Here is a 26,981-nt window from a genome sequence, read left to right as displayed (position 1 = left end):
GAATAAATAATGATGTCATCCAGGTACACCACCACCCCATATTCAGCAAAGGCCAGCAGCTCCAATATACCCATATTCAGCAAAGGCCAGCATCTCCACCCAGTTGGTCTGTTGGTAGTTGACAAAGCACCTCAGGTACTGCTCCAGCAGCCCATTAACCCTCTCCATCTGTCCGTCTGTCTGAGGGTGGTAGGCAGAACTCAGCCCTTGTTCCATCCCGGTTATTTTACAAAACTCCTGCCAGAAGTTGGCAACGAACTGTGGCCCCCTGTCACTAATTACCTTTTCGGGGAATGAGTGGAGCCGTACCACATGGTGGAAGAAGAGGTGCGCTAGTCTCTTTGCGGTGGGGAGTTGTTTGCATGGGATAAAGTGGGCTTGCTTAGAAAAAGTATCCACTACAACCAAGATCACCGTTTTGCCCTGAGAGAGGGGTAGCTCCACTATGAAATCTAAGGAGACCACGGCCCAGGGGCGTGTTGCCGTTGGAAAAGGCTGGAGCAGCCCCCGGGGGTTTCCCCCCCTTCTTTTTGCCATGATGCAGACCGGGCAGGAGCTGACATATTCTGAAATATCCTTTTTCATTTGTGGCCACCAGAATTGCCTGTTTACTAGATGCAGGGTTTTCACGTACCCGAAGTGCCCGGCTAGTCTGTTACAATGGCAATGCTGTAAAATTTCAGACCGGAGGCTCTGGGGCACATAGATTTTCCCTTGATAGTACCAGTACCCCTTTTCCCACTTTTCAACCCTGTCGGGGAGGCTCCCTGCTTCTTTTTCTACTTCATCTTTCAGTTTCTCTCCTCCCCATAGCCCCTCAAGGTCGGTCTTTTTCCCTGATCGGGTCGTTACGCCCCCTGCGATGGCTGAGGGGGAAATGAGAGAGTCTATTACTTTCTCCCTCTGGCTCTCGTGCTGCGGCAGCTGCGAGAGTGCGTCCGCTAGAAAGTTTTTCGACCCGGGGATGTGTTTCAGCACAAAGTCAAATTTGGCGAAAAACCCCGCCCATCTAATTTGCTTGGCAGTTAGCTTCCTCCTTCCTGTTAGGGCTTCCAGGTTCTTATGGTCAGTCCAGATCTCGAAGGGGACCCTAGCCCCCTCTAGCCATGACCGCCATGCTTTTAGGGTGTAGGTGACGGCGAACGCCTCTTTATCCCACACTGACCAGTTTCGCTGCTCATTGGAGAATTTTTTGGATATGTATACACAGGGTTTCAGCTTCCCATCCTCGTCTTTCTGCATTAATATTGCTCCTACGGCTACGTCGGAGGCATTGCATTGCACCACGAAGGGCTTCAGCTCGTCGGGGTGGGCTAGCACCGGCTCGCTAGTGAAAAGACTTTTCAGCTTCTCAAAAGCGGCTTGGCATTCCGGTGTCCAGTGCAAGCTTGCCCCGGGTCGCTTTGCCTCGGTCCCCTTCCCTTTCGTTTTTAGCAGCTCAGTCAGGGGTAAGATCACCTGGGCGAACCCCTTTATGAACCCCCTGTAGAAATTTGCGAATCCGATGAAAGATTGTAGCTGCCGTCGGGTTCGAGGGGCCTCCCAGTCCAGCACGGCTTGGACCTTCGCGGGGTCCATTGCCAGCCCCTCCCCCGATACCTGAAACCCCAGGTAGTCGAGTTCCGTTTGATGGAACTCGCACTTGGACAATTTGGCATACAACTTATGCTGGTATAAAGTGGTTAATACTTTCCGAACCAGGGGCACGTGGGATTTTAGATCTTTGGAATAAATAATGATGTCATCCAGGTACACCACCCCCCCCTTGTACAGGAATTCCCATAACACTTCATTAATGAAATTCATAAAGACTCCTGGTGCCCCTTGTAAGCCAAATGGCATTACTAAGTACTCAAACTGTCCCATCGGTGTGTTGAACGCTGTCTTCCACTCGTCCCCCTCCTTGATCCTAACGCGGAAATAAGCGTCCTGGAGGTCGAGTTTGGTGAAAACTTTCCCTTCTGACACTGTGCTAAGGAGGTCTCTTATGAGGGGGATGGGGTATGCGTTAGACATGGAAATCCCATTGATCCCCCTAAAATCGGTGCAAAGTCTAAGGCTCCCGTCCTTCTTCTTCCTAAATAGGACGGGGCGGTGTGAGGTGCCGTGGAGGGTCTAATGAACCCCCGTTTCAAATTCTTGTCGATGAATTTCCTAAGTTCTTCCTTCTCTGCCCACCCCATGGAGTACAATTTTGCTCGGGGAAGCTCCTGCCCCGGGATCAGTTCGATCGCACAGTCGGTGGGTCTGTGGGGCGGCAGTTCATTGGCTTCCTCCTCACTGAACGCCTGCTTCAGGTCCCGGTACTCCCTGGGGATCGACCTAACTTCTTCCACCATGACGCAGACTTTTTCGTTCCGCGGTGGCGGGTTGGGGCCCCACTCCTCCCTCCACAGGTAGTGGGTGCACCTCCAGTCCGTAAAGTCTATGGTGTGGGGACCCCACTGGATGTCGGGCTGGTGCCTGGCCAGCCACCCCACCCTTACCACCACGTCAAACGTCGATGAGGGAGCTATTACAAAAATCTCGATCCCCCAATGTTCTTTTCTCCCCACTGGTACCGCCTGAGTCTCTTCTGTGCACGGCTCCCCCTTCATTGTCGTCCCGTCCATTTGCTCAAACCTGATGGGTTGAGGGAGGGGGGTCCTAGCCAACCCAAGGACCTCCACCATGCGGGGAGTAATTATCTCCCTGGTGCACCCTGAATCTATTAGTGCCCGGGTATGCATGAATCTCTTCAGGTTGGGGTTCAGGAGGGTTACTTGTATAAACATCAGTTCTCCCGTTATGCTCACCGTGATTGGTGCCGGTGGCTTTACGACCTGTGTCTTGGCACCCATCAGTGCAGGTCGCTGTCGTTTCCTGCCGGCTCGACATCCCACAACTCTTCGCTGGAATCCTCAATGGTCATAATATCCTCGTCAATCGCCACCGACGTGGCGACGTTGCCCCAACTGGTTCTTTAGGCCTTCCCACTCCCTTTTTCGGGGTGCTTGCCGGTGCCTTTGCCAAGGGAGGGGTGGCTTGCGGCTTTTCAGGACAGTTGGCAGCTAGGTGCCCGGGGTCTCCACATCGGAAGCACTTTCTCCCCGCACTCGGGGTGGAGCTCACTACCGGGATCGGGGTCTTTTTCGCCTCTAGCCTAGGGGGGGTCTTAAGGGTGCCCCCTTCCCGCTGATTTGCTGCTGGCAGTGCATTATTACATGCTGTAGATTCGTCTCAACTTCACCCGCCAACTGGATCCATCCTACGAGCGTTTCGGGCCGGCCCTGGGTATAGCAATGATCGAGAACGCTCGCATTGAGGCCGTTCATGAATGCCTCGTACTTCATGCGCTCGCTCCAACCCCTCACTTTGGAGCAGAGAGATTGAAACTCCGCCGCATACTCTCGGATCGACCTCGGTCCTTGCTCAATCTTGTGCAGTTGGGCCAGGGCTTTTGTCTCCTGCAGCAGGTCCCCGAACTGGCGGAGCATCGCCTGTAGAAATTCATACACCGAGCCCAACACAGGGCCCCTCGCGGCGTAGAGGCTAACGAACCATTTTCTGGCAGCCCCCTTCAGTTTGGAAGCCAGGTAGTCTACTCTGCTGGCCTCGGTGGGGAAGGTCACCCCCCCCAATGCGTCATGAAGCTGTTGCATTGGATCGTGAAGTATTCCACCTCATCTGGATCCCTGTCGAAGGTGATCTGGAGTTCCCTTCCCCTCACGCCATCTCACGGAGCTGGCGCAGGCGGTGGCGGAGGTCCCCTGGGTCGGATGGGCGCCTGTGGCGGGGCGGGCACCGGCCGTACTGGTTGTGCCTGCATGTCTGGCGGCCCCTCCGGCGGCTCCGCCGGTTCTCCCCCCCCCGGTGGTGTCTCCGGCTCATCTCTAGGTTCCTCGCCTGGCTCTCCCCCGGGCGGACCTCTGGGCTCCTCTCTGCAGATGGCTCCAACCTGCCTCCGGATTGCGTCCAGCTGCTCCTGGATCTCTCGGGTGATCTGGAGGTGGCTGGCTTGGACTTCGTTTTGAATCTCTCTGGCCCAGAGGAGCATCTCGCTGCGTAAAAGCTGCAGGTCCTCGCCCTGGTGCGGCCTCTCTCTCTCCTCCTCGTCCCCGCTTCTCCCCACGACGGCATCTCCTCCCTCGGCCCATGGTCAGTAGCGCTGTGTAGTGCCCCGCCGCTTCGTCCATCAACGCCGTTGAGGTCCGCGGCTTCCACTGCTTTGGGGTGTAGAGTAGGGTCGAGAAATGTGTCGGTGACTTTACCTTCCTCCGCACCACCGTTACTCCCTTCGGGATGGTCGGTTCTTCAATCGGCTCGATGGGCTCTCCGTTATCTGGCGTCTTGGCGGCCATCCAGCCAAGTTTTCAGTTCGGATAAGTTCCCAAAAGAATCAAACTCAAAATGTCAAGACGTGGAACTTCAAACAAGGTCGGACCATGTTGCTTTAACAATTAATCCATTTATTGAGAACACACATACAGTATGGAGGCAGATTGAGTTTGATACTGGCCCAAGATTGGGGCCAGTCTTTTCTAGGTTTCTACAGGCGGGAAACAATACAGTCTTTTTCACACCCCCAGAGACAGCCAGCTCTTCCCAGGGTGTTATCTCTTTCCCAGAGGAAGAGTCCTTGAGGATGTGGACTTCAAAGCTGCAGCTGACTTTTTGTATAGAGGTGAGATTTCACTCTTGCGGTTACAATGTGCAAGGGGGGGGGGGAAGGAAAGGCATTTGCTACAACTTTCAGGGTTAGTAAAGCAGAGTTCATACTAGGGTATATCATGGCGTTAGTCATGTCAAGCATTCTACTCTACATTTCAATTTCAGCAAGTTACACGTCTGACAGGGGGCACCAGAAGTTAACCTTTCCTAGAGTGCCAGACAGTCTAGGGACAGCCCCAGCAGCAGCATGAAGCCTGGGAATGGATTTGTGTGGATGCTGTTGCTGCCTGTTCCAGCACAGCTTGCTGCTGCGGTGGCTGAGGCACATTTCTAGAGGATGACAGATGGCACAGACAGTTGGAGGGTCAAATGTCTACTGAGCTCCTTAGACAGACATGCTTATGGTTTACAAAATGTTTTCAGGAACAGACATCAAAATGGGAGTACTAGGAAGCAAGTCCCATTATTTTATTAAAATCAGTTGGTAAATGGAAACACATAGTGATTATTTTAAAAAGCTACACACGAACTTTGATGTGTTCGGCCCTTGCTTGCGGCTTCAGAACTTATTTTATTTAAGGCAGACCCAACCTATCAGCAGTGTTCCCTCTAAGTGTGAGCTAGCTCACAAATTTTTAATCTCCAGCCCACAGATTTTTGTCTTGGCTCAGGAAGGATGACCCCAGAGCACAATAATTTATGCAGTAGCTCACAACTTTAATACCAGTAGCTCACAAAGTAGAATTTTTGCTCACAAGACTCTGCAGTTTAGAGGGAACATTGCCTATAATCTAGCCAAGCATGGGTGAAAGTTTCCTTGATGAAGAGAAAGGTGTGCTTAGAGTTCCGTGCGGAAGGTCGGGCCACTGCCTCCCAGTTCTCGGACACAGACTTCATCTAGCCGTTCACTTTGAGCAACTGTGAAATGTTCCTTCCAGTCTCCCACAGTGCCTGCGGGAGATTAAAAACAAACCAAGAAGCAAAGTCAGCAAATGTGTCTCCTGTGATCCTCTCCTACTTTCAAATTCAGTGGATTTCAGATTTTCCATGTACAGAAAAAATGCTGTTCTTTGCGAGCTGCCCTGGTCTGAAACCCAAGTTGCACTGCAGAGGATTACAAGCAATAGTTGGGTTTCAGACCAGGGCAGCTCGCAAAGAACAGCATTTTTTCTGTACATGGAAAATCTGAAATCCACTGAATTTGAAAGTAGGAGAGGATCACAGGAGACACATAAGTATCCCTTATATGCAATGTATCTACAGTATGTTCTTTAGTCTTTTCAATGCTTGGCTCAGGCCTCAAGTATCAGTATCAATAAAGTAGTTTCTTTGTATCAACAACGACTCGTTATTGAATCTGCCGACTTGACACCTCCAGGAGATGGCAGGGTGGACCACAGTTTTGGATGAATCCTAGAGCATTGCGCTAACACAGTGACATCACTTACAGGTTCACTATGGGCGTTTTCGCACTCACCTTCAGCCGGCGCGACCCCCCTCTCCACCGCGCAGGATCTGCGTGGATTTCGCACTAAACGCTGCGGAGCAGCCGGAAGAGACGGAAACTCCCGGCACAAAAGCAGCGCAAACGGAAACTGCTTTTTGGCGGTTTCCGTTTGCGCCGCGAAAGCGCCGGGAGTTTCAGGCTCTTCCGGCTGCTCCGCGGCGTTTAGTGCGAAATCCGCGCAGATCCTGCACGGTGAAGAGGGGGGTCGCGTCGGCTGAAGGTGAGTGCGAAAACGCCCATTAGATATTGTGGAGTTGGCACAAACCTGCTCCCCCATTTTACTCCCAACACTCCACCAAGCAGCAGAGGGAGCCAGTAGCCCCAGGATGTTTCTCACCAAAGCAGGAGATCTGGCATGGCTACCTATATGCAACATCACGGCATGGGACATCACAGGATGTGACATCACAGCATTACTGTTCTCCCTTCCTTCACTCTGCCACTGCCTCCAAATCTCCATGAATGTCTCAAGCCAGGGATGGCAACCCTAGAGGGCAGCTAGGAGCAGGCAAAGGCATTGACTGCCACTATTAGCCTCTTGGGGGGCTTCTTCATGCATAAAAGCCTATGATTTGTTATACAAGGAGGTGTGGCTAGAGGAAAGGGGACAAAAGGCCAGAACAGGAGAAAGGGGGGGGGGGAGAAGGTCCTCAGTGTGGGAAATCTGTGGTCTATGTTTTCTGATTTGTATTTGTAGCCACATAGTGTTAAGTGGGTGATCTGTAACATCCAGTCAAGCACTGTGAAAGTTCTGACCACACATCACCACCTTATCAGAAGGCTGATGAATTAGGAAAGACATGCCATTCTTCTCACCATTTGGCAGCATGTTATGAATATCTAGCTTATTGCATTCAAATTCAGTGGATTTCAGATTTTCCATGTACAGAAAAAATGCTGTTCTTTGCGAGCTGCCCTGGTCAATAGTTATAAACCCACCACTCCCTCAGAGACTCTTCCCCAAAACAACTCTGAAGGAGACTTTTTTTGTTTTACATTGTAGCAGATCCTAATTATGCTTCTTTTATCTCACCTCTGGCTTGATCAAAACACAGTAGGCTCCTGGCACAGTCCAGAAACTGTGGTTTTTACCTTAAGAGATTCTATGGTTTACCACAGAGTTTCTGGAGATTCCTAAAGAGACATGATATCACTTTACTGGCAAGTGGGAACTTTGAATGTCAAATTTGATTTGACTGTTTTTTGTCCCAAAGAAAGTATTTTCTTTAGAACAATATTTGGATCCATTGGCACCATTATGACCAGCAAAATTTAATTCTGGGTATAAACTGTTGTGTGCATGCACATCAAAGGTGCCACTGGACTTCAACTTTGTTCTGTTGCTTCAGACCAACATGGCTACCCACCTTAATCTATCTTCATGGAAAGAACTTCTTTAGTTATTTCCAGGGCTTTTTAAATATGCAAATGAGCCCAGCAGGGACTCATTTGCATATTAAGCCACATCTCCTGACACCACCATTGCTCCACAGGGCTTTTTGTAGAAAAAGTCCAGCAGGGACTCATTTGCATATTAGGCCACAGCCCCTGGTGCCAAGCCAGCCGGAACTGCGTTCCTGTATGTCCCTGCTCAAAAAAAGCCCTGCTTATTTCTAAAGTCTAGAAATGTTTAGATTATGCAGGTAGTATTGTATCTCTGCTAAACTCTATGCCACTCTTCTGAATATGACCATACTCCACTCACTTTTACCACAAGACCCAAAAGCCCCATAAAATCCCCTTCCACATCCTGATCTGGATAGTCCAGGCAAGCCCAATCTCATCGGATCTCAGAAGCTAAGCAGGGCTGACCCTGGCAAGTGCTTGGATGGGAGACCTCCAAGGAATAACAGGGCTGGAACACAGACGCAATATCAAGCCACCTCTCTGAAATGTCCCAGCCCCAGTAGGTGTCACCAGAAGTCCCCATGACTTTCAGGCATGAAAGCACATACACACAAGCACAAACAATATTTTTAAAAAACCCTCCCACACTGTAATCCGGGCCGAAACCCAGCCTTTGCCTCTAACCTTTCCTCATGAAGGTCGACACGGCTGGATCCATCATGGAAGAAGGCATGGTGCTGTAATTAGCCATTGGGTTGGCTTTCATGTTGTCAAATGTTGTATGATGCACAATCTTGTTCAGGACTGGTTCCTGGAGCTCTATGTCCAGGAATTGGGCCACCTTTCGGATTTCCCGGGGTAAGTCCTGGCAATGGGTAGAGACCAGATGGTTGATGGGGGAGGAATGCAGCATTTTCTTTTCCTTCTTGATTAGAGTACCACAGTAAGAAACACTCACAGCTAGGGTTGCCAGCTCCGGATTGGGAAATACCAGGAGATTTGGGGGGTAGAGCCTCAGGAAGGTGGGGCTTAGGGAGGGGAGGGTCTTCAGTGTGGCATAATGTCACAGAGTCCACTTTCCAAAGCAGTCATTTTCTCCAGGTGAACTGATCTATGTCCCTAGAGGTCAGTTGTAATCCCAGGTAATCTCCAGGCACCACCTGGAAGCTGGCAACCCTACTCACAGCCATTGCCTGGAGCATTCCAGCAGAAAACTTCCTTGGTATCTCAAATCCATACTTTGGATAGGGTCTGTTCATACATCAGTTACTTACTTCTTTCATGTCTTCATAAAAGAGATATAGAATCGGGTGACGGTCCTTGGCTTCCCACCAGCCCTTGACATGGTCAGACCAAGAACCCCAAGCGACTGCGAAGAAAAGCAAGGAGTGGAATGAGCCACACAATTCTGATCTGACTCTTTGTTTTCCTCCTACCCACCACACCCTGACCTTAGTAACATGGTGTCTTTTCAGGAGTAAAAGGGAAATTGTGAAGCGATTCACAGGCTCACTTAAGTGCTCTCCTGCTATAGGACTGCAAGCTGAGGAATTCCTGAAGATTTGGAAGTGGGACCTGATGAGCAGGGTTTGAAGAGGGACTTCAGTCAGGTATAGTGCCAGAGTCTACCCGCCAAAGCAGACATTTTCTTCAAGGGAACTGATCTGGAGATCAGTTGAACAAAGTTTGAGTCCAGTGGCAGCTTTCAGACTGACAATTTTATTCGAGGTATGACTCAAGGTATTTATTCTGTTAGTCTTCAGACCAACACGGCTACCCACCTCAATCTATCTTCCTGGAGATCTGTTGTAATTTTGGAAGATGACCAGGTCCCAACTGAAGACTGGCAACCCCATGATACTCCCATCTCCCTATATCTAGTAACTGAACTCAGGAATCCTAGTTGTGTACCTTTGACCAAATAGGTACCTTGGTGCAGCCTCTCTGTGTTCTACTTCTGATTCAAGCATCCACTCACCCGCCCCAGCAATGAAGTTATCTAGAAACTGGTTCCAGTTTCCAGGCTCTGGCATCTCTTGGTCCATGCGGTGGAAATGGAAGTAGGAGACTGCATTATCCTTGGCATTCCTGGCCACATAAATTATCTGTAGAAACAGAACGGAAGGAAGAGAGAACCCAGCATCCTAGCTACCTAGCTGTTTGTTCTCCGCCAGGGCTTCCTTTGTAGCAGGAACTCCTTTGCATATTAGGCCACACATCCCTGATGTAGCCAGCCCCCCAAGAGCTTATAGGGCTCTTAGTACAGGGCCTACTGTAAGCTCCAGGAGGATTGGCTATATCAGGGGTGTGTGGCCTAATATGCAAAGGTGTTCCTGCTACAAAAAAAGCCCTATAATCTCTACCACTGGCAGAACTTAATTCCCCAACCTTTAAAAAAATAAAAGTGTAAAGGCTGTTGGACCAGGGGTTCAGAGACCCAGGTTCCAATCCCCCCTCTGCCATGGAAGCTTTGCTGGGTGACCTTGGGCCAGTCACACACTCTCAGCCTAACCTACCTCAAAGGGTGATTGTCGTAAGGATAAACCAGAGGAGGGGAGAATGACATTGTAAGTCACTCTGGATCTCCATTAGGGAGAGAAGCGTGGTATAAATATTTAAATAAATTCTGGTAACTTCAAATCTGGCTAGCTCAGATGAATAAAATTAGAGTCCAGCAGCACCTTTAAGATAAAGTTTTATTCAAGGTATGAGCTTTTGTGTGCACACACACTTCTTCGGATAAAATCTATCCAAACTTATAGGCAGGGCTGAACAGCAAATCAGCATATAACAGAATAAAGAAATTTTGAGAGAAAACAGGAACAAGAAGCCAAGTGTACAGCGTCAACAGCTGTATGGATCCAATTAAGAGGAACAAGGGTTGAAGCAATAAATGGCTGTGGTCACACGCATTAAATAATGTGCTTTCAATCCAATTTCAGTGCACTTTCCAACTGGATTTCACTGTGTGAACTGGCAAAATCCATTTGGAAAGTACATTGAAAGTGGATTGAAAGTGTGTTAATTAATGTGTGTGATCACAGCCAATATGTCAAAACAGGAGATAAGTGTGTAAGGGAATCTTTTCTAATTGTGGGAAGTTAACTGAGAGTCCCTGAGATGAAAGACAGCCAAGGCCTTCTGCACATCCTTAAAGATATTCTCTTGATGTAGTAAAGATTTGACAAGTTGAAACACCTCCCTGGCAAGCCTTGTCTGCCATTAAATCACACCCCTTTAGTACCCCCTCAGCCCACTTGTCCTGACCTTACAATTCTGTTCCCAGAAGGAAGGGGGCACGAGCTGAACTGGGAGGTGAGTTTTGAGCGTTCGTGGAGAAGGCATTGCCTCTGCGTCTTCCAAGCCTGGATAATCAGAAAAGATTAAACACTGAGCCAGGTGTGTAAGATCTTTTCCCCTCTTCACCATTCTGCGCCCTGAAAGACCACATCCTCACCTGAGAGGACACGATGAACAATCTCTATAAAGGGTATCCGTTTATAAATAGGAGCCCGAGCACATTTTTGCAAGTCCCCTCCTGACTGAACCATGTCCACGATTTCCTGAAGCCAGGTGGTCCCTGGTGGAGGCAGGGAGATTCCATTATTCAGTCAGAGATTTTCAGTTTTCCCAACTCCATAACTCCACCCCTAGTTTGCCAGATCTTTCAGTTCTCCTTTTCTCCAGCCTACCTGCTTTGGGGTAAGTGCAGATGAGAAGATCATCAGGTTTGGCTTTAAAACTCCATATGGGACCCCATTTTTCAGAAGTGCTGCTGAACATAGACACTCCCTGAATGTCCACTAGTGTTTCACGCTGGGGTTCGAAATCTTCCATTCCAGGTTCATGATCCATTGTCTGGCAGGGCAACAAAAGGGATAATGGGAGAACCTGAAGTGCTGTTCCATTCACAAATGGCTATTAGCAGGCCTCCGATTCAGCAGGAACTCACAAGAGCACAGCTTCTGAAACTTTCTGACAGCCCCCTTTCCTCCTCCCCACCTACCTTGTCCATTGAATAGTAGCTGCAGCTGCATAACAATCCCTGGATTAGGAGAATGGGCAGCCAGCCAGCCTCCAGGAGCTTTGCCACGCCCCCAGCAGCCCTCATTAACCCCTAGAGAAGCCTGCGCCACCCTTTCTCCACTTCTTATGCGATTTTGGGTGGCGGGTGGCTTGCTGGCCTTTTGACTCCGAGGAGGTGTCAGCCAAGGAGATCCTCAGGTGGGCAATGCCTGCTTGGGCTAACTGGATCTCTTGCCAGCCCAAGCAGGCCTCCCTCACTGTAAGCCGAAATGCCCTCAAAACGAGGATGGGGAATTGTCAGGTGGGCACCTGGCTAACTCAGGATCTTTTTACCTATGTATACAAGATTAACCGTCCAGACAAGTGATGCTTAAAATATTAGGGACTCTAATTAAGTAAAACCAATTAAAATTTATTAAGAAAAATATAGGCTTCCATACAAGATAAAATACTCATAAAATCACACATACAGTCCTAGGATAGATAGATAGATAGATAGATAGATAGATAGATAGATAGATAGATAGATAGATAGATAGATAGATAGATAGATAGATAGATAGATAGATAGATAGATAGATAGATAGATAGATAGATAGATAGATAGATAGAGAGAGAGAGAGACAGACAGACAGACAGACAGACAGACAGAGGAACACAAGGGTAGACAAACAGGGTGATATTTACCTATCGTAGTCTTCAAGGAAGGCTCCAATGGTGACAAGCAAGGAAGTGGAAAAAGGAAACCCAATACTTGGCCTTAGAATCGGGGATGGATCTATGCAGCAGAAATTGGGATACTGCTAGAAGCACACCTGTGGGTAGCTAGTCCACAGATTATAAGGACTTTCTAGAGCCCTCAGGGAATGGGAGGTATGAGGGAGGAGGAAGGAGGTCAGCTGATGCATGCCCTCCCAAAAAGGGGAGGTTTCGCAGTGACCATAAGGGCTGGACTACTGCGACAATCAATAGGAAGTTCACTGGTGACACCTAATTGGGTGCCCATGGCTGACCAATGGACTTGCTTGGATCCAGGGATATCTGAGTAAACTTTCAGGTTGAAATGGACCAGGGGGAGGCTCCAAAGTGACCGTTGGGAAGGAGAATAGGTGATTACTGGGTGGGGGATAAGGAACTTATCTGAAAGGGTGACAATAGAGAGTCAAATCATGACCTAGGTAACACCCAGTTTACATAAAGAAACTTGGCTCTGGCTGAAGATGGTCTTCCTCTTCTTCTGTCTTCTCCTGGGCACTAGTCTTTGTCTTGAGTTCCGTTAACAAACAAAGTGGCAGTTGGACGATTAACCACTCCTGGGGTGGGTAGGTTGCTTGCAGGCCAAAGGTGACATCTGGTGTGTATGTGAGCCGACCACTTTGCTGGAATGGAGTCAAGCCTGGTAGGAAGATGGCTGTGTATGGTGTTAGCCCTCCACGGTGGATTCCATGGTCAGTGCTTCATAACCGTTCACCTGGATAGCTCCTGGCAGTGCAGTCTCTTCCGCTTCATGGCTGGGATGGACGTCATACGGAATGACGGGAAGCCGTCCGCTCTTCTGGTGGGCACTCTTGTACCGGTCTAGAGTGCCCTTGTAGTGTTATGGCTGCTTGTACTACATAAGTCCCTTATGCCCCTGGATAGGTTTACCCACACTCTCTGGCCAGACGTGTGTGAGTTACTTCTCCAGGTGCTCTGGCAACCAAGCTGGTGATTATGATGTTCTGGAAGGGGTATTTCCTTACATCACCTGGGGCTCTCCTTGCCTCAGGTTGCTTTTGACTAGTGAGGGGGTGTAGCAGGGAAATAACAAGGTGCACACTTACTGATTGAAAATGAGGTATTTTACTATTTGGCACCAATAGCAAGGTTCATTTGAGCAGCAAGGCTTCCAAAAATAATGAACCCCACACACTTCTCAAACCATCCGTTTTAAGCAAAAAGCATGCCTGCATGCTGGCCCTCACAGTTATCAGATTTAACTTCCCCCCTCTCCTTTCTCCCTGGTAGTTTTCCAGTGTGTCTGCTTATCTTATTCAGCAAGGAGTTTCCTGCTATCAATGCACATTTGTGACTGACACCCATTGAAGGCCTGTCTAGTTTATCACTTACAGCTTCTCCAACCATTATATCAAACACCCTTTTTGCTTCAAGAGCATATTTTCATTTATTATTATATAGGGGTATTCATTAATTATTCAGGGGTCTCCATGTGCTAATGAGTTATGCTAATGAGCTCCACCACCTATTTTTCTACAAATCAACCCCTGGCTATTACACCCTTTGTTTCCCCCTACTGACACCGCTGTAAAGGGGCAACTTCACCTACCAGCTTTGCTCCTCTCTCATTCGCTCTTCCGCTGCTCCCTCTTGTACTCCCTGAGATTTCTGCTTTGTTCAAGAAAACTGTTGGCTGTAAGTAGTAGGGCGTGTTTTCCTCGTTCAGGATTCTCACAGGCTGGAACTGGGGATTAAACCAGCAATTCTCCTGCAGGTTCATGTATCATTTTTTCTAAAGCCCTAATCCTCTGTGAGAAAGAAGGAGTGACTATATTTTGTGACAGCTGATTTCCAGATCCATTGTTCTTTTAAACCCTCAGAGCATTTACCTTTGTGCCCAATGTCCCAGTAGTCTGTTTCATTGCCCTATGGCTTTTGTTCCACTATATACCTGATAACAAGGGCAGGGCCTACATTTAATGTCCTTGGATAGCTCAAAGCAGAGCTAGGAACTTTGTGACTTTATTTATCAGTGGGACACAAACATCTGGATACGATTGCAGCCTGCAAAAGTAGAAAAGAATGACTTGGGATCTCATCTTACCTTTCATTACAGATAAATCCAAGTGAGCAGCTGTGTTGGTCTGAAGCAGTAGAATAAAGTAGGGGTTAAGTTGCACCTTTTAATGTATTTTTCTTCTAATGGCAAACTATATGTATGTTTCATGTTAAAAGGTAAATTAGTTAGATGGGGAAAACTTCTGAGAAAGTAATACCCTCTTTTTGGCCCAGGCATATAACAATAGAGTGATTTACAGACATCCTCACATTTTGACATGTTACTGTTTTATTGCTTTCACATGCTCATGTTACCCAGATCAAAGCTTTACTCAGTTTGTTAATTTTACTATTCTGTCATTGGATCTTAAACTTGTACCATTTTGCATTCTAAACCACTGCCTACCAGCTATGTTTAGAAGAAGAAGAAGAAGAAGAAGAAGAAGAAGAAGAAGAAGAAGAAGAAGAAGAAGAAGAAGAAAAAAATGGATTTATATCCCGCCCTCCACTCCGAAGAGTCTCAGAGCGGCTCACAATCTCCTTTCCCTTCCTCCCCCACAACAGACACCCTGTGAGGTGGGTGGGGCTGGAGAGGGCTCTCACAGCAGCTGCCCTTTCAAGGACAACCTCTGCCAGAGCTATGGCTCACCCAAGGCCATGCTAGCAGGTGCAAGTGGAGGAGTGGGGAATCGAACCCGGTTCTCCCAGATAAGAGCCCACACACTTAACCACCACACCAAACTTAGCTCTGCTCACTGTACCTGATTCCTCGTCTGATGAAGTGTGCTTGGAGCACACAAAAGCTTACGTTCTGCATAAAACTGTGTTGGTCTTAAAGGTGCAACTTGACCCCTCCTTTGTTCTACTTTCCTAACAGAGTCAGTGTAGTGGCTCTGAGCTCTGAGTCATCAGGGCTGCTCTGATGGGAAGCAAGTTCACAGGGACAATGATGGAGAGAAGAAGGATGTGCTTGCTGAATAAGACATACTTCAAAGCAAATGGGGGGGGGGGAGATCTTGCCCTTGGAGCATGTGCACTGTTAGATTTGTAGGGAGAATATGGGCAGAGTCCCCATTTCAATTGTGCTTGCATCTCCATCGGGAAAAAGGACAAATTGGTCTGACTTTAGATCAGAACGGGCAGGGAGAAAGGGGGAAGCACCTTTCTCCTGTGCCTCCTTCCTGATCTTTACATTTGTAGTGTTTGTGGGTGTTACATAATGCTTGTCCTCCAAAGAACTCAAAAACAATTCCCATCTCAGCAGGAGAGAAGGACAGCCAGTACTAAACACAGATCCATGTAAGTCCTTGAAGCCAGTGGGCTTAGAAAGATGTTGATCTGTTTAGGAATGCACTTAGGGTTGCCAAGTCCAATTCAAGAAATATCTGGGGACTTTGGGGGTGGAGCCAGAAGACTTTGGGGGTGGAGCCAGGAGACATTAGGGATGGAGCCAAGATCAAGGCTGTGACAAGCATAATTGAACTCCAAAGGGAGTTCTGGCCCTCACATTTAAAGGGACAGCACACCTTTTCAATGCCTTCCTTCCATAGGAAATAATGAAGGATAGGGGCATCTTCTTTTGGGGCTCATAGAATTGGACCCCCTAGTCCAAACTTGTTAAAACATGGGGGGTATTTTGGGGAGAGGCTCTAGATGCTATACTGAAAATTTGGTGCCTCTACTCCAAAAAACAGGACCCCCCCCAGAGTCCCAGATACCTGCAGATCAATTCTCCATGATTTTCTATGGGAATAAATCTCCATAGGGAATAGCAGAGTTCCCAGCAGACATTTCCCACCCCTCCCCCCGCTTTCTGATGACCCTGAAGCGGGGGGAGGGTCTCCAAACTGGGGGATCCCCTGCTTCCACCTTGGGATTGGCAACCCTAAATGCACTCTCAAGGACCCATAACTTTAGCAGTCTGGGGAGTTGGGCAGGTTGCCACTGGGGTATAATAGCAGCATATCTATTCTAATCAAGCATGTTATGTGTGTTCTTCTGAACTGGGTAGGGGGCAAGAGGAATCTTTGTCTAGAGACCCACTGTTTTCCTTGTTAGTCCTATTTCTCAGTCATCCTTAGCCAGCACACTGTAAGGTCACTATCATCCTGTGAAGGAACAAACTGGGGGGGGGGGCCTTCCTTTTCCCTTGTGATTGTACTCCTGGGATGTTAGAAGAACTCCATGGCTGCCCCAAGTCCTTGCCCTTCCTCCTCACTCCTCTGAGGTTCCAGTTACAAACTGGATAAGCACCAGCTGCCTCCAGTGACTGGCCTCTAGACTCTTGCCAGACAGGGTCATACATCGAACTCTATTCTAATGAAGTGTGACAAAGCCTTATTCCCAGAATCAAACTTGTTGGTTTTAAAGGTGCCACTAGAGTCAAACTTTGTTCTGTTGCTTCAGACCAACTTGATCTGTACCTGCATTGCTGTTTAGAGGCCTCACCTAATTGCTGCCCGTCCTTGTGAGCCTTCTGCTAGCAAGCACAGGAGTGATCTGTGATGATGTTGCACTTTGAGGCTATCATCCTCTGGGGGGGGGGGGCTTTTCTGATACCTCTCCCCAGTACCACCCTCCAGATAACGTCACCCAATAGGTGTGGTGGTGTTCTTCCACAGGCCACGCTTAAGAGCATTAAAATGTAAGAAAGTTTAAGAAATGAACGAATTCTCATGTTCCAGGTTTAGCAAGGGAACACCTTGTACTGGCTAATTTTGGGGACATATTTTTTATCTGTATGTCTGCACCTGGAAGTCATGGTGACTGATCCCTACTGGGGGCCTGGAGGATATTCAGGGAGGTGGCTGAATAGAGCCTGCCCCACTACTGGTATTCCAAGGAGGTCTCCCATCCAAGTACTTGCCAGAGTCAGTCCTAAGGTTGCCAATCCCAAGATGGGGGCAGGGAGTCCCCCACTTTGGAGGCCCTCCCCCTGCATCAGGGTCATCAGAAAGCAGGGGGTGAGGAGGGAAATGTCTGCTGGACACTCCATTATACCCTATGGAGATCGATTCCCATAGGGTATAATTAAGAATTGATCTGCTGGTATATGGGGCTCGGGGGGGGGGCTGTTTTTGATGTAGAGGCACCAAATTGGCAGCATAGCATCTAACGCCACTCCTCAAAACACCCTCTAAGCTTCAAAAAGATTGAACCGGGGTCCAATTCTATGAGCCCCAAAAGATGCCCCTATCCTTCATTATTTCTAACGGAGGGAAGGCATTTAAAAGGTGTGTGGTCCCTTTGAAAGTGATGCGCAGAACTCCCTTTGGAGTTCAATTGTGCTTGTCACAACCTTGCTCCTGGCTTCATCCCCAAAGTCCCCAAATATTTCTTGAATTGGACCTGGCAACCCTAGACGACCCTGCTTAGCTTCTGGCTTGCTTTGCCTATCCTGGTCAGGGCACCTGGTACTTGCTGATTGATTTTGGTAGGACAGGCAAGGTTTACTTGAAGTTTATTATTTATTCATTTAAAATATTTATTAGCCACCATTCTCCCTTGGCTTACAATATGAATAAAATGATTATAAAAACACAATGAAAAACTATAAATAAAATAATTTTAAAACATACAAAAGGGTCACAATCTAAATACTTCAATAGGGCGGCCAATAAATAAAAACTAATCAGTCAGAATGCAATCCTAAATAAAACTGTCTTCAACTGCCTCCTAAAAATTGACAGTGAGGGGGGCCAGACACACCTCCCTGGGGAGACTGTTCCATATTCATGGGGCTGCCACTGAAAAGGACCTTTCTCATATGCCCATCATATAAGCTTTTTCGATTGGTGGGACAGTCAGGAGGGCCCCTCTGTTTGATCTTAATTCCCAGGCAGGAGTGTATGGGAGAAGACAGTTTTTCCAATACCCCAGTCCCAAGCTATGTTGGGCTTTTAAGGACAAAAGCAACACCTTGAATTGGGCTCCAGAGCCAATCAGTAGCCGGTGGAATTGCTGTCATATTGGGATCGTACGCTGCTAGTGCTTGCCCCCCACCAGCAGTTTAGCTGCAGCATTTTGCATGAGCTGCAGCTTCCAAACACTCTTCAAGGGTAGCCCCCAAATAAAATGCATCACAATAGTCCAGTTTAGACTGGACTGCTGGTATTTCAGGGAGGTCTCCCATCCAAGTACTTGCCAGGCATGGATCACTCTGGCTAGATCTGACTACACCAAGAATGGACGCAGCTGATGCAGTGGCTGAAGGTGGACAAAAGTTGCAGTAAGTTAAGAGTCAATCATTACCTTCAGTCTCTGGGTTGGGACTCCCCACCTCGTGGACAAGACGTAGTAGCCCCTTGGTGAAATATTAGTTCGTCATGGCTTGTGTGCATCCAAAAAGCTGCCCCAAACAGAAAGGGCACCTTTCCCTCATCTCCAGACTTTTTATAACCTCTGCTGCAATCACAGCAAGGACTTGATGCGTACAGCAATCACAAACAGCCAGTTTCTTTTATTGTAATGGTTTATTTATTAACACTGAAACTTCAGGGCAGATAACATGGCTCGGAAAAAGAGAGATATAACTGTTCTTAACTAAAAACTATTTCTTGTCCACTCAGCCCAGGTTTGTCCTGGCCTGGTTGTGAAGACCCAGCACTCCAGGAGAGAGTGAAGTTATGTCACTCTTACTCCCCTGCTTGTGCTAGCCTCTTAAAGAGGCAGTACACAAGAGCATTTGTCCCTCCCCCCTTTTGGGGTGGTCTTCCTGTCACAAAGAAAGAGTTCTCCTTCAATTGCTTTAGCCTTCTCACTCAGCTTTACAGCTGGAGGTGTGACATGCTAGCAGGAAATGGAGTAGTAAGCCATTCCTGTTACTAAGAGTTTGAGTGCTCTCTGCTGGGAATTTGATGGCTCCTGTCTCCAACAACTCCTCTTCATAAGGTTATCAGTCCAAGATGAAGGGTCAGGGGAAGGATATGTGGGGGCAACAATGCCATTGACACCGCTGCATGACATCTGTGTAGAATAGCCCTAGGAATGGTTGGAAACAGTTTGGTAAACTCCACGGTTTTTAAAAGGGTTTCCAGCTCTGAGTTGGGAAATACCTGGAGATTTTGGGGGTGGAGCCTGGGGACGGCAGGGCTCAGGAGGGGAGGGACTTCATAGGGGCATAATGCCATAGAGTTCACCTTCCAGAGTGGTGATTTTCTCCAGGTGAACTGATCTCTGTCACCTGGAGATCAATTCAAGTGAGCAGCCATGTTGGTCTGAAGCAGTAGGTCTTAAAGGTGAACTTGACTACTTTGTTCTACTGGAGATCAATTGTAACCCCAGGAGATCCACAGCTACCACCTGGAAGCTGGAAGCTCTGCCAGGAAGTGAGGTAGTGATATTGACCAGGGATATTGCACTTAGGACACATCAAATCCTTCCAACATTCCCAATGAATTTATTTATTATTTAGTAGGCTTATATTCCATCTTTTCGCATACGGGCTCAGGGCGAATCACAACATAAATTGGACAATAAAAACCTACAATTCAAATTTAATACAATACAATAAGACCAAAACAGTAGAACAATAAAATGAAACAAAGTGCATGACCAGCGGAAAGGGCACATTTCACAAATACAACAGTTTTTGGCTCAAGAAGAAGTGATGGTGTTAATAATCAGATTCAGCATCACAAGGCTGTAAAGCATGACGTCACAACAAGGAAGGCCGACGGATGGAATCGTTGGTGGAATAGGACTCCCGTTGCCTCAACCAAAAGCCTGGTGGATAATTACCTTTCAAGAGATAATTACCTTTCACAGAACCTACCAGGGGTGGGGTGATCCTGGATTTGGTCCTAAGTAATGCCCAAGACTTGGTGAGAGATGTAAAAGTGATCACACCGCTTAGGAGCAGTGACCATAACATTATTGATTTCAACATTTGTATAAATAGGGAGTTGCCCCAAAAAACCAGCACAACCACGTTTAACTTTAAAAGGGGTAAATTCTCTGAGATGAGGAGGCATGTGAAGAGGAAACTGAAAGGAAAGGTAAATACAGTCAAAATCCTTGGGGAAGCTTGGAGGATATTTAAAACTACAATCCTAGAAGCTCAGATAAAATATATACCACAAGTTAGGAAAGGCACAAACAGGTATAAGAGAAGGCCTTCATGGTTAACCAACAAAGTAACAGAAGCTGTAAAGGTAAGAAGGACTCCTTTAAGCAGTGGAAAGCTAATCCAAGTGAGATTAATAAAAGGGAACACAGCCAGTGGCAAATCAAATGCAAGACTGTGATCAGGCAGGCAAAAAGGGACTATGAGGAGATATTGCAAAAAACATAAAGACCAACAATAAAAATTTCTTCAAATATATTAGAAGCAGGAAACCAGCCAGGGAGGCAGTGGCGCCCTTGGATGACCAAGGGGTAAAAGGATTACTGAAGGATGATAGGGAAATGGCTGAGAAGCTGAAATTTTTTTTGCCTCCGTCTTCACTGTGGAAAATGAGAAGTGTTTGCCCGCTCCAGAACCACTAATTTTGGAAGGGGTGTTGAAAGACCTGAGTAAGATTGAGGTGACAAGAGAGGAGGTCCTACAACTGATTGACGAATTAAAAACTAATGTCACCAGGTCCGGATGGCATACATCCAAGAGTTCTGAAAGAACAAAGTTGAACTTGTGGATCTTCTGACAAAAATATGTAATCTTTCATTGAAATCTGCCTCCGTTCCTGAGGACTGGAAGGTAGCAAATGTCACCCCCATCTTTAAAAAGGGTTCCAGAGGAGATCAGGGAAATTACAGGCCAGTCAGTCTGACTTCAATACCAGGAAAGTTGGTAGAAACCATTATCAAGGACAGAATGAGTAGGCACATGGATGAGCACAAGTTATTGAGGAAGACTCAGCATGGGTTCTGTAAGTTAAGGTCTTGCCTCACTAACGTGTTACAGTTCTTTGAGGGGGTGAACAAGCATGTGGACAAAGGGGACCCAATAGATGTTGTTTACCTTGACTTCCAGTAGGCTTCCCAATCCCCAGGTCCCAGCAGAGGATTCCCCAGTTTTACAGGCTTCTCCCTGCCCCCAGCCAGCTGGCCGGTGAGGGAAGCTCCTCCCCCACAGCCACCCTGTACCTCTAGATCTTGGGCAGGACCTGAAAACAGCTCCAGTTTTAAAATGTGTGTTTGCCTTTAAATTGGAGCAGGAAGTAGTTCATGGGGAAGGGTTAGCAACAGCAGACCTCGAGAGTGCAGCCCCTCTGTTTGTTTTGCTTTCCTTTCGGACGAGTGAGTGTGTGTAAAAGAGCAGCGTAGCCCCTGTACTTTCCAGACCTGGTTGTGGAGGCACCAGAGACTCCTGCTTTCTTCTACTGCTTCAGACCAACACGGATGCCCACTTGCACCAGAGACAGTTAAGTGTGTGTGTGAGTGAGAGAGAGAAAACGGGGGGAGGGGAGGGAACTCTGTTATTCCCTGTGGAAACTTATTCTCATAGGAAATAATGGAGAATTGATCCGCGGGTATCTGGGGCTCTGGGGGAGCTGTTTTTTGAGGTTGAGGCACCAGATTTGCAGCATAGCATCCAGTACCTCTCCCCAAAATACCCCCCAAGATTCAAAAAGATTGGACCAGAGGGTCCAATTCTATGAGCCCCAAAAGAAAGTGCCCCTATCCTTCATTATTTCCTATGAAGGGAAGGGATTTAAAAGATGTATGGTCCCTTTAAATGTGATGGCCAGAACTCCCTTGAAGTTCAATTATGCTTGTCACACTCTTGCTCCTGGCTCCTCCCCAGTGTCTCCTGGCTCCACCCCCAAAGTCCCCAGATATTTCTTGAATTGGACTTGGCAACCTTAACTTCCAGAAAGCTTTTGATATAAAGTTCCTCATCAAAGGCTCCTTAGTAAGCTCAAGAGTCATGGAGTAAAAGGACAGGTCCTCTTGTGGATCAAAAACTGGCTAATTAATAGGAAGCAGAGAGTGAGTATAAATGGGCAGTATTCACAGTGGAAGACGGTAAGCAGTGGGGTGCCACAGGGCTCAGTACTGGGCCCCATGCTCTTTAACTTGTTCATTAATAATCTGGAGTTGAGAGTAAGCAGTGAAGTGGCCAAGTTTGCAGATGACACTAAATTGTTCAGGGTGGTGAGAACCAGAGAGGATTGTGAGGCACTCCAAAGGGATCTGTTGAGACTGGGTGAGTGAGCGTCAGCGTGGCAGATGAGGTTCAATGTGGCCAAGTGCAAAGTAATGTACATTGGGGCCAAGAATTCCAGCTACAAATACAAGTTGATGGGTTGTGAACTGGCAGAGACTGACCAAGAGGGAAATCTTGGGGTCGTGGTAGATAACTCACTGAAAATGTCAAGACAGTGTGCGATTGCAATAAAAAAGGCCAACGCCATGCTGGGAATTATTAGGAAGGGAACTGAAAACAAATCAGCCAGTATCATAATGCCCCTGTATAAATCGATGGTGCGGTCTCATTTGGAGTACTGTGTGCAGTTCTGGTCGCTGCACCTCAAAAAGAATATTATAGCACTGGAAAAAGTCCAGAAAAGGGCAATTAGAATGATTAAAGGTTTGGAACACTTTCCCTATGAAGAAAGGTTAAAACGCTTGGGGCTCTTTAGCTTGGAGAAACATCAACTGCGGGGTGACATGATAGAGGTTTACAAGATTATGCATGGGATGGAGAAAGTAGAGAAAGAAGTACTTTTCTCCCTTTCTCACAATACAAGAACTCGTGGGCATTTAATGAAATTGCTGAGCAGTCAGGTTAAAACGGATAAAAGGAAGTACTTCTTCACCCAAAGTGTGATTAACATGTGGAATTCACTGCCACAGGAGGTGGTGGCGGCTACAAGAATAGCCAGCTTCAAGAGGGGATTGGATAAAAATACGGAGCAGAGGTCCATCAGTGGCTGTTAGCCACAGTGTGTGTGTGTGTGTATTGGCCACTGTGTGATACAGAGTGTTGGACTGGATGGGCCATTGGCCTGATCCAACATGGCTTCTCTTATGTTCTTATGTTCTTAAGATGACATCAGGGTTTGCAGCAAGCAACAGGTGGTAATTGAGCTGGGCCCCTTAAGATGTTAATTGCTCTGGCCATGGTTACTAATGATGATGCTTAACAACTGCTAATAAAGGAACACAAATCTCTTTAAATAATAAAGATTGCATCTGCAAAATCGCGCCCAGCACAATTGTTTAGAGTAATTGGAGATCTTATAACACTGTCACAAGGCAAACCAAATATTAGAGAATTAGAGATAGGCTGTGAGGCATTTGCGAAATATTTTGCAGATAAAATCTCGTCGCTCCGCCAAGACCTGCCTATCACATTAGATACAGTAAGTGAAACTGAGGCTCCGCGCCTGTCTTCAGATTTAATACTGGACCACTTCGACCCCCTCAGCCTGGAGGAAGTCGATGGAGTTCTCTCTGCTGCTCGCCCAACAACGTGTGATTTGGACCCTTGCCCCTCTTGGCTGATTAAATCTTGCCAGAGGGAGCTTAGATGTTCTCTACGGGACATCATAAATAGATCCCTCCTAGAGGGGCATTTCCCAATGCCCCTGAAAGAGGCCTTGGTCCGCCCCCTCTTGAAAAAATCTACAGCAGACCCAGCCGAATTGGCAAACTACGACCGGTGTCCAATTTACCATTTTTAGGTAAAATTATCGAGAGGGCAGTGGCGCTGCAGCTACAGAGATTTCTAGATGACGCTTCCGTCCTGGACCCGTGCCAGTCTGGCTTCCGGCCGGGTCACGGGACGGAGACGGTCCTGGTCACCTTGGTGGATGACCTCCAGCGGCAACTGGATCGAGGCGGTGTGGCAGTGCTGATGTTATTAGATTTGTCGGCTGCATTTGATACAGTCGACCATCAGTTGCTGATCCGCCGCCTCACCGACATAGGGGTAGAGGGGCTGGCCTTACAATGGCTTTCCTCCTTCCTCATGGGTCGGGGACAGAGGGTGGCGATTGGGGGTGAGCGATCCCAGAGGCGTACACTAGACTGTGGGGTGCCCCAGGGAGCAGTTCTCTCCCCGATGTTATTCAACATCTATATGCGCCCCCTCGCCCAGATTGCCCGGAGATTTGGGCTGGGTTGCCATCAATATGCAGATGACACCCAGCTCTATTTACTAATGGACGGCCGCCCCGCCTCCGCCCCGGGGAACCTGGACCGGGCTTTGCAGGCTGTTGCAACGTGGCTTAGACTGAGCGGGCTGAAGTTGAACCCAGCGAAGACAGAGGTTCTCCATGTGGGTCGTGGCACTCTGGGGAAGGAAATATCTCTCCCGGCCTTTGACGGGGTGCCTCTGAAGACGGCGCAACGGGTAAAGAGCCTGTGTGTTTTACTGGAGCCTTCATTATCAATGGAGGCCCAGATAACGGCCACTGCCAAGTCAGCATTTTTTCATCTGAGGCGGGCGAGGCAGTTGGCCCCTTTCCTAGAGCGGCAGGACCTAGCAATGGTGATCCATGCGACGGTCACCTCAAGACTGGACTACTGTAACGCTCTCTACATGGGGCTGCCTCTGTACCGGACCCGGGAACTGCAGCTAGTGCAGAATGCGGCAGCCAGGCTGCTACTTGGTCTCCCAAGACGGGAGCATATACGGCCGGGGCTACGCGGACTGCACTGGCTGCCAATTGTATACCGGATCCAGTACAAAGTGCTGGTCATAACCTTTAAAGCCCTATATGGCCAAGGACCGACCTACCTGAGGGACCGTCTCTCCCCATATGAGCCCCAGAGAGCACTGAGGTCAGTAGGCAAAAACAGACTGAATATCCCTGGGCCAAAAGAAGTTAAACTTCAAAGCACCCGCACCCGGGCCTTTTCAGCCGCGGCCCCACAACTCTGGAACCAGCTCCCAGAGGAGGTGCGGGCCCTGCGGAGCTTAGACCAGTTCCGCAGGGCCTGCAAGACCGCCCTCTTCAAACAGGCGTTCACCAATGACTGAGCTAATGTTTACTGCTAAATTAATAATGTTTACCGCCAATGTTAGTTTTAGGAATGTTTTGATTACTGATTGATTGGTTTTAATGTGAACTTAATGTTTTATTATTGTACTGTTTCACTTTTAAATGTTGTTAGCCGCCCTGAGCCTGCTCCAGCGGGGGAGGGCGGGATATAAATAAAAATTTTACATTACATTACATTACATAGGAGAATATGAGACCTTTTTCCAGCTTCCAAAGCTGATGGCCAGCATTAGCAAGTTTTATAAGTACCTTTAAAAGCAGCTCTTTGGAGGGGGGGGGTGGTATTTTTGTATTTTATGTGTGTGTGTGTGGGCATGTGTAAGTGCACTTTGAAGTCATAATGACCTCTGGTGACTGACCCTTACCTGGTGCCTGGAGGATATTCAGAGAGGTGGCTGAATAAAGTCTGACCCTGCCTCCCAGTGTAGCAGGAAAATAACGAAGTCCCACACATTGCTTGGTATGAAACGAAGTATTTTACTTTGACATCAAAGCTGAACTTAGTTGGGCATAGCCCACCCAAAAATGACTAAGTTAAAGTTTTCGTCATGCAAGCCATTTTTATTCAACCCCCAAAACAAGCAGCCAAGCTTCCCCCTTATCTACTCCATGTCCCACCTTCCTGTAATTTTCCACTCCTCTGTCCCTCTGCTTATCAGTTTTTAACAAGGAGCTTCCTCAGAGGGGCCTCTCTTATCTACTTTTACAACCCTGGATTCACACCCATTTGGGCTGTGGCCTCTGTCACTTTAAATGTTGCATCAGACATTCTCTTCTGAAGACGCAAAAACCATATTTTCATTTATTATAGGGGTATTCATTAATTATTCAGGGGTCCCTCTTCACCAGCTCTGGTATTCCAAGGAGGTCTCCTAACCAGAGTCAACCCTGCTTAGCTTCCGAGATCTGATGAGATCAGGCTTGTTTGAGCTGGCCAAGTCAGAATCACCTCCCCTGGAGAAAATGGCTCCTTTATGACATTGTACCATGCTGAGGCCCTCCCCAACGCACCCTCTCCCATATCCACGTGAGAGCCCTAAACCAGGGGAAAATGTGATCTGTAATTAGAGCCTCTTAGATATGCTAGTGCTGGACTGATATAGTTTGTCTGCTGGGGTTCTTAACTCTGGGTAGGAGAATTTCTGAAGATATGAACCCAAAGAGGGCACCGTGTGAGAAGGGATGGACCTCAGCAGCGTACAATGCCAGTAAGATCCCATCCTGCAAAGCATTTTCCTTTCTGATTTTTTTCTCCAAGGGAACTGATCTCTGTAGTCTGGAAACCCAGGCCCCACATGGAGGATGGCAACCCTCTCCCGTCTCACTGTGTTCTTCCTGAAATTCTTGGGCTTCACTTGGTCTACAGAGCTGTTATCAATTCAGAAAACCATCTGTTGTCTGTTTGGACACTGCCCCTAGCCTTGAATTGGGAATTTTCCAAAACTATAATTTAATTTTCTTCTCATTTCCCCCATTATGTTAGTTGCCAGCTGATCAGGAAAAAAAAACAACAATAACGAGGTGGCCTTTTCTTGTGTCTTGAAAAGCAGCGTGCCTCTCAGGAATGAACTGGTGAGATAAAGCAGGCTCACCTGATAACTGCTGATAGACTCTGGGAAGGAAATTGGTAACCCTGTTTTACATGCTTTTACTTTTCCTGTTTCATTTAGGCTCCTGACTTTCACTCACTCCTTTTGGAACCCATTTTTGTCATTCCTCCAGTGCAT

At 47.7% G+C, this 26,981-nt stretch overlaps 1 protein-coding gene across 1 annotated transcript; it reads right to left on the bottom strand.

The window, feature by feature from the left end:
* Window positions 1-4,427: 4,427 nt before the first annotated feature.
* Window positions 4,428-18,699, bottom strand: LOC132584385 (sulfotransferase 1C1-like). Its single transcript, XM_060256256.1, has 8 exons — window positions 18,557-18,699; window positions 11,197-11,362; window positions 10,962-11,084; window positions 10,772-10,869; window positions 9,483-9,609; window positions 8,779-8,873; window positions 8,189-8,369; window positions 4,428-5,601 (listed from the first exon to the last, which is right to left on the bottom strand). Exons 2-8 carry the CDS (start codon window positions 11,357-11,359, stop codon window positions 5,489-5,491), a joined length of 900 nt encoding a protein of 299 aa, XP_060112239.1. The 5' UTR covers window positions 11,360-11,362; window positions 18,557-18,699; the 3' UTR covers window positions 4,428-5,488.
* Window positions 18,700-26,981: the final 8,282 nt, after the last annotated feature.

The sequence above is a fragment of the Heteronotia binoei genome, chromosome 15 (assembly GCF_032191835.1).
Source record: "Heteronotia binoei isolate CCM8104 ecotype False Entrance Well chromosome 15, APGP_CSIRO_Hbin_v1, whole genome shotgun sequence".
NCBI lineage: Eukaryota > Metazoa > Chordata > Lepidosauria > Squamata > Gekkonidae > Heteronotia > Heteronotia binoei.
The sequence above is the reverse complement of the archived record's forward strand: the minus strand, read 5'-3'. Positions and strand labels throughout refer to the sequence as shown.

Excerpts from the sequence above, each read along its gene's own strand:
- LOC132584385 (XM_060256256.1), bottom strand. The coding sequence starts at position 11,359 with ATGGATCATGAACCTGGAATGGAAGATTTCGAACCCCAGCGTGAAACA. Across the intron at positions 10,870-10,961 it reads TGTTCATCGTGTCCTCTCAG|GCTTGGAAGACGCAGAGGCA; the intron begins GTGAGGATGTGG and ends CTGATTATCCAG. Across the intron at positions 5,602-8,188 it reads GTCGACCTTCATGAGGAAAG|GCACTGTGGGAGACTGGAAG; the intron begins GTTAGAGGCAAA and ends AATCTCCCGCAG.